Below are 7,860 nucleotides of genomic sequence, written 5' to 3' on the forward strand. Positions count from 1 at the left end.
CCTGTCATCTTCCCATGATTCTCCCCTCTGTTCGCATTTTCACAGACACAACCAGATGTTTCTTGACATGGGGGTCGTCTTTATAAAGGCAGGAGACCTTTCCTACTTTTGAGGTGTTGCCTAATGGCAATGATGCACCTTAGGCAGGAAAATATTCCTTTCTGGGCATTCCGCTTGCCATTTGGGTCCATCTACTTGCTCCAGAAGTTCCAGGTGTCTGCAACATCTCTTGAATTCTGCAGCAGAGCCGTAAGGGCAAGCATCCCCCTAACTTCCTCCTGCCCAGTTTCGCTTCTTCTCACTCTGCTTGGCCACCCACCTGTTGCAACGGAAGGGAACACCTGAAATTGTTTTTCTGGTTGCATGTCTACATGTCTGCAAGCAAAAGTAGTAGGAGGAAGGTGTTAAATCTCCCTGGGGAAGACCCTATTCAGAATGATCCTACTGATGCCATACTAATGTCAGATTCCTGGGGCACATAATGCTGTTAAGACAGGCCAGGGACCAGGACTTTTGTCTTCCAAGCTTTCGAACTCATGCTGGAGCCCATCCTCGGGGAACTTCCCCTTCTAGCAATCTCCTCATTCCTAATCTATGATCTTAACTTCTACACATGGTTAACCATGTGGGATGTGGTTGCAGAGCCTGGCTTCCCTGAATTCATAAAAAACACCTCTTTCAACTTTTAAAAACTATATTAGAAAAGATAAAGCAAGCTGTCTCAACAGAGTTTTGACCATTGGGTGGAGCTCTCTCTACATCATTGAAATATTTTAAGAGGAGAGACGATGTCAGATTAAAACTGATTCCCTTAATCTTGGTTGACAGGATTGTGGACATATCAAACCAGGGGATGTGGCAAATTTGTGCAACAGGGATTTCAGTTAGAAAAGTGTTTTTACAGAATTCCTAAATTCTGCGTTTTTTCTTCCACCCATTTCTTTGCTGAAGAGATGATTCACGAACACAAGAACTATACCAGAATCTTGTACTAAATATGACAAAAGGGAATCTTTCATCAAAAATGAGGAATGTAACCAAAAAAGTGTTGGGAGAGGAAACATCGACAGTAGATTGACATGTGGCATGAAGAAACATTTTTGTATAGATTTCTGAGCCAATTTTTATTTGTGGTGCTTATATTTGCACCTCCGTCACAAGCGTCAGGCTCTGTATTTCTACAGAAATAATCAGATGGAATCAACATTCTCATCCCAAGCCTGACACACAAACAATTCCTGGGGATTTATTTTCCTGGAGGGTTAAATGTTTAAACGCTGTAACTAGTGCTTTAGAAACGTTTTTGTCTGAATTAGGCAAATCAGTTGTTCAAGAAACAAGATTGAGAGAGATTTGATATCAGCAGATATTCAGGAAGGTCCATCATCTTTGAGGACAGAAAGAGTTCCACGATGTCCTTAGATCAACCACGTTACTGTAACATGACCTCTCATGTATTTCTAGTATCCAAGTGAGATGAATGAAACGAGAGGTGAAAAAGAAGGAGAAAACCATCTCTTTCCATCCAGAGCAATTCTTCTTATCCAAACCCAGCTAATGAGATGCAAGCTGAATTTGCATAAAGGAGGAGGACTCAGATTCTTGGGGGGTTAAAGGGACTATAGCAGTCTCCTAATCTAAATTTCCCAAAAGCATCAGCTCTTCATCATGGCCTGGTCTCTGCTCTTGGCCTTCTTCTTCTTATGGTGCCCAGGTAATTTAGGAAGAATTCTCATCTCTGGGTTCATCTGATTTGGTTTGGAAAGCATCAGCTTCAAAGTTGAACTGTGGTTCGAACCTGATATGAAAGCCACCCTTTCCAACCCTTTGAAATTCAGTGGTGTCTGGATTTCAATGAGAGCAGCTCTTCCAAAGATACCCCAAGAGTGGATCTATAGAGTTTCCACCTTCATTCTCTTCCCTTTTTTTACTTTCAGGAGCCAACTCACAGTATACCTTGACTCAACCTGCGGCACAATCGTTTCCCCCAGGACAACCAGCAAAGATCTCATGTACCATGAGCCGAGACACCCAAGTGGGCAGCTATAACATATATTGGTACCAACAGAAGGCTGGAGAGAGCCCCAAATACCTTCTCTATGATAGCAACAGCAACGGACGATTCACGGGATCCAAGGACACCTCGGCCAATGTAGCCTATTTAACCATTACAAACCTCCACGCTGAGGATGAGGCCGATTACTATTGTGGTGGTACTTACGGCAGTGGCAGCACCTGGAGGTATCACAGTGATACTCTCACATGCAGAAGTGAGACAAAAACCTCCCCTTGTGCTTACTTGCAAAGACTTCCTTCCTCCCCTTAGTCAACCATCAGTCTTGCCTGGGAAATTCTGACAGAGTTAATACTTAAGAAGAGACTCCGTTCTTCTCGCAGCTTTGCTAAGCCTAAAGACCTTGTCCTGCATCCCTTTTGAGAAAAAATGAAAAATGACAAAAGTCCATTCTTCATCATGGTTTCAATTAAAAAAAAACATTGTACCCATTACATTTTTTTTAAAAAAAAGCTGATTAAAATGCACAAATATATTACATGTTTCTCATAGGAAGGAAAATAAAAGGAGGTTGATCTGGTATTGACTTCTTTATGGGAATATAGTTCAAGGACCAAAAGGACTCCACCTTTAAGAAAGCAAATCTTTTTTAGAGTTGAGTTTGAACCAAGAATCACGTTCGGACTGTAATTTAAAATATGAGTTTGTAGCAAACCCCAAATCTCTGTAGGTTTCTTTGTTGTTGTTTTTGCTTTTATAATCCATATTTCAATTATATGTTTGATTTCCAAGAGAAAACCAGTGGGATTTTATTTTGGACCATTCAAAAGCAGAAGTAAAGGTAAATTTAGCTGAGAGAGATTGTGGGGACCGAGGTCACCCAGGGGGTTTCTGTGGTTGAACCTGAACTGATCTCTTTATCCCTAATCTATGACCTTAACCACTATTTGGCACTTTCCTATACAAAAACTGTGGTGTGATTGGACATGCGGCTTCCCTGACGTTTCAAATGAGCCAACTCCTTCCCCTTTTAAAAACCCCATTTGAAAAGACGAGAGAGTCTCTCTCAACAGAGATTTGGCCATGTGGAGGAGCTCTTGCTACATTTTTCAAATATTTTCTAAGAAGAGAAAATATAATAATGAAATTGAATATTTAAACCGAAACCGAGTTCAATTTGGAGAATGATTTTTACCCAAAACCCTAATTTCTCAGGGATTCTAGAATTTAGATGAGACACTTTCTTACATTCTCTTTCATTCGCCTCTTTCCCTGAATAATTCATTGGCTGTCTTAAAACAAAACATTTCACTAAACTGTTCGGAAACTAATGGCTGCATGCAAACAACATGCTAAGGAAAGGCACCCAAGCTTCAATGGTACTTAGGAATGAGCAAATACAGTTGGATATATGCAAATTGTCTACGGCAAACCTTTGCAGGATTTCTCCTTTGACTGGGGAGGGCAACAGCTGAATATGAATATGCATCAATTGTGAACAACCCCGACCCCAAAATTCAATTCTTTATATCCAAAAACTGCTAACAAGATGCAAACTGAATTTGCATAAGGGGGGAGGACTCAGATTCTTGGGGGTTTAAAGGGGCTATAGCACTCTCCCAATCTGAGTTTCCCAAAAAGATCAGCTCTTAATCATGGCCTGGTCTCTGCTCTTCGCCTTCTTCTTCTTATGGTGCCCAGGTAATTTAGGAAGAATTCTCACCTCTGGATTCATCTGATGGCTTGGAAACCATCAGGCTCAAGCTGTAATGGTGGCTTGATCTAATATGAAAGCCACCCATTCCATGCCTTTCAACTGATTGAAATTCGATGATGTCTGGATTTCAATCAGAGAAGGTCTTCCAAAGATACTCCAAGAGTCGATTTATAGGTTCTCCTCCTTCATTCTCTTCCCTTTTTTATTTTCAGGAGCCAACTCACAGTATACCTTGACTCAACCTGCAGCACAATCGTTTCCCCTGGGACAACCAGCAAAGATCTCATGTACCATGAGCCGAGACACCCAAGTGGGGAGCTATAACATATTTTGGTACCAACAGAAGGCTGGAGAGAGCCCCAAATACCCTCTCTATGATACTGGCATGAATAGCCGATTCACGGGGTCCAAGGACACCTCGGCCAATGCAGCCTATTTAACCATTGCAAACCTCCAGGCTGAGGATGAGGCCGATTACTATATGGCTGGTGCTTACATCAGTGGCAGCAACTGGTGGTATCCATAGAGATACATCCACATGCAGAAGTGAGACTAAAACCTCCCCTTGTGCTTATTTGTGAACACTATCTTCCTCCCGTGAGGAGCTTTGACCATGGGGTGGAGCTCTCTCTACATAGTTAAAATATTTTCAGAGGAGAGACAATGTCAGAATAAAACTGATTTCCTGAACATAATCCTGGTTGGACATATCAAATGAGGAGATGTGCTGAATTTGTTCAACAGGGTTCTCAGTTTTGAATGTGCTTTTGCATAAAGCCTAAATTCTGAGGGATTGTGGACTTTCTCTTCCACCAATTTCTTTCCTGAAGAAATGATTAACGAACACAACGAATATATTATAATCTTGTACTAAATATAACAAAAGGGAATCTTCCATCAAAAATGAGGAGTGTAGTCAAGGAAGTGTGAAGACTAAACTTCTGAAAGGAAACACTGACAGTAGAAAGACATGTTGCATGAAGAAAAAAAAATTAGTATAAATTTCTCAGCCAATTTTTTATTTTGGACGCTTATATTTGCACCTCTGTCCCAAGTGAGAGTCTCTCTTTTTCTGCAGAAATAATCAGCTGGAATCTACATTCTCATCCAAAGCCTGACACACAAACAATTCCTGGGAAATTATTTTCCTGGAGGGTTAAATGATTAAAGGATTTTATGGCTGCTTTAGAAATGTTTTTGTCTGAATTAGGCCAATCAGTTGTTCAAGTAACAAGATTGGGAGAGGTCTGATATCAGCAGATATTCAGAAAGGTCCATCATCTATGAGGACAGAAAGAGGTCCATGGGGACTTTAGGCAAACCCGGCTCCTGTAACATGACCTCTCAAATATTTCAAGTATGCAAGTGAGATGAATGAAAGAGGTGAAAAAGATGGAGGACACCATCTCTTTCCTTCCAGTGCAATTCTTCTTATCCAAACCCAGCTAATGAGATGCAAGCTGAATTTGCATAAAGAGGGGAGGACTCAGATTCTTGAGGGTTTAAAGAGACTATAGCACTCTCCCAATCTGAGTTTCCCAAAAAGATCAGCTCTTCATCATGGCCCTATCTCTGCTCTTGGCCTTCTTTTTCTTATGGTGCCCAGGTAATTTAGGAAGGATTCTCACCTCTGGGTTCATCTGATTTGGTTTGGAAAGCATCAGCTAAAAGGTGGAACTGTGGTTTGAACCTGATATGAAAGCCACACTTTCCATGCCTTCCAATGAATTGAAATTCAGTGATGTCTCGATTTCAATCAGAGCAGCTATTCCAAAGATACCCCAAGAGTGGATCTATAGAATGTCCACCTTCATTCTCTTCCTTTTTTTATTTTCAGGAGCCAACTCACAGTATACCTTGACTCAACCTGCGGCACAATCGTTTCCCCCAGGACAACCAGCAAAGATCTCCTGTACCATGAGCCAAGACACCCAAGTGGGCAGCTATACCATATATTGGTACCAACAGAAGGCTGGAGAGAGCCCCAAATACCTTCTCTATGATACTGGCAGTAGTGGGAGGTTCACGGGGTCCAAGGACACCTCTGCCAATGCAGCCTATTTAACCATTACAAACCTCCAGGATGTGGATGAGGCCGATTACTATTGTGGTGGTGCTTACAGCAGTGGCGGCAACTGGTGGTATCACAGTGATACACTCACATGCAGAAGTGAGACAAAAACCTCCCCTTGTGCTTTCATGCAAACACTTCCTTCCTCCCCTTAGTCAACCATCAGCCGTGGCTGGGAAATTCTGACACAGTTAATACTTGAAGTGAAGACTCAGTTCTTGTCTCTGCCTTGCTAAGTATAAGGACCTTGTCCTGCTTCATCTTGGAATAAGGAGGAATAAATTCTCAATCTTCATAAAGGTTGCAATAAAGAGTATTGCCCACAGTAACGTCTTAACATTGTTTTTCCCCCTTTTGATTCAAATTTTGAAATTGATATTTCTCATGGGAAGGAAATTAAAGGAGGCTGATCTGGGAAGCCTTTTCTTCCAAGGGCTTAGAATGGAAGGGAATGAGATCATGGGATGAGGTTGGAGGAGATGGGATGAGATGGGATGAGATGGGATGCGATGAAAAGGAATGGAATACAAATAGAAGAGGAGAGGACAGGAGAGAAGAGGAGAGGAGAGGACAGGAGAGGAGAAAATAGGCATAGGAATAGAACAGAACTTAGACTTGTATACCCCTTCATAGTGCTTTGCAGCTCTTTCTAAGCTGTTCATAGAGTCAGACCCAACAATCTGGGTCCTCATTTTACCAATCTTCGAAGGATGGAAGACATGAATATGAATATGCATCAATTGTGAACAATCCCGACCCCAAAATTCAATTATTTATATCCAAAAACTGCTAACAAGATGCAAACTGAATTTGCATAAAGTGGGGAGGACTCAGATTCTTGGGGATTTAAAGGGACTATAGCACTCTCCCAATTTGAGTTTCCCAAAAAGATCAGCTCTTCATCATGGCCTGGTCTCTGCTCTTGGCCTTCTTCTTCTTATGGTGGACAGGTAATTGAGGAAGAATTCTCATCTCTGGATTCCTGTGATGGCTTCGAAACCATCAGGCTCAGGATGTGATGATGGTTTGATCCTGATATCAAAACAACACCTTTCATGTCTTCCAACGAATTTAAATTCAGTGATGCTTGGATTTCAATCACAGCAGCTGTTCCAAAGATACTCCAAGAGTGGATCTATAGGATGTCCACCTTCATTCTCTTCTCTTTTTAAAAAATTTTAAGGAGCCAACTCACAGATTACCTTGACTCAACCTGTGGCACAATCGTTTCCCCCGGGACAACCAGCAAAGATCTCATGTATCATGAGCCGAGATAGCCAGGTGGGCAGCTAGAGGATATCTTGGTACCAACAAAAGGCTGGAGAGAGCCCCAAATACCTTCTCTATAATACTGGCACGAACGGCCGGTTCACAGGGTCCAAAGATGCCTCTGCCAACATAGCCTATTTAACCATTACAAACCTCCAGGCTGAGGCCGATTACTATTGTGGTAGTTATTACGGCAGTGGCAGCAACTTGGGGTATCCACAGAGATACATTCACATGCAGAAGTGAGACTGAAACCTCTCCTTGTAAGAGGGGAGGCTTAGCACTACCAAATTGGGATCTATACGCAACTGCAGTAACTATGACAATGATGAAGGATTGGATTGAGTTAAAGAATAAAAGAATTCTGATCTTAAAAAGAATTCTGATCTTAGAAGGCCATGACCTGCAGGCAGGCTGGCATAATTTCTTATCAGGTGACAATCACAAAACGCACAAATACTTTCAAAATTATTTAATTAGAAGAACTTTACTGCAACAATGGCTCAAGATCAAAAAATCCACTATGTGAAAACCCCAAATTGGCTATCACCAACAGAAAGAACGACACACCCCAATTTTACAGATTGGAATAAAATCCTAAGATACAGAGATCTAATTGACAGACAGAGAAATTTAAAAACAATTGAAGAATTGGCAGATCAGAATATGAAAGTTGATTGGCTAACTTACCTCCAAATTAAAACTAAATACAATAAAGACACTAAAATATATGATATTGAAACAGAACCACATGAATTGGATAAAATTATTGAAAGTCTGGACAGAAAG

The 7,860-nt window shown here is 41.3% G+C and overlaps 2 gene segments (V, D, J or C); both read left to right on the forward strand.

The window, feature by feature from the left end:
• The first annotated feature begins 1,653 nt into the window (after positions 1-1,653).
• Positions 1,654-4,257, forward strand: LOC116516786. The segment is given in 3 exon segments: positions 1,654-1,714; positions 1,938-2,270; positions 3,944-4,257. Coding segments are annotated over 3 exon segments (693 nt in total).
• Positions 4,258-5,268: 1,011 nt separating this feature from the next.
• LOC116516787 lies at positions 5,269-7,317 on the forward strand. The segment is given in 3 exon segments: positions 5,269-5,337; positions 5,569-5,901; positions 7,178-7,317. Coding segments are annotated over 3 exon segments (519 nt in total).
• The last annotated feature ends 543 nt before the right edge of the window (positions 7,318-7,860 follow it).

Source organism: Thamnophis elegans, chromosome 13, assembly GCF_009769535.1.
Source record: "Thamnophis elegans isolate rThaEle1 chromosome 13, rThaEle1.pri, whole genome shotgun sequence".
Taxonomy (NCBI): Eukaryota; Metazoa; Chordata; class Lepidosauria; order Squamata; family Colubridae; genus Thamnophis; species Thamnophis elegans.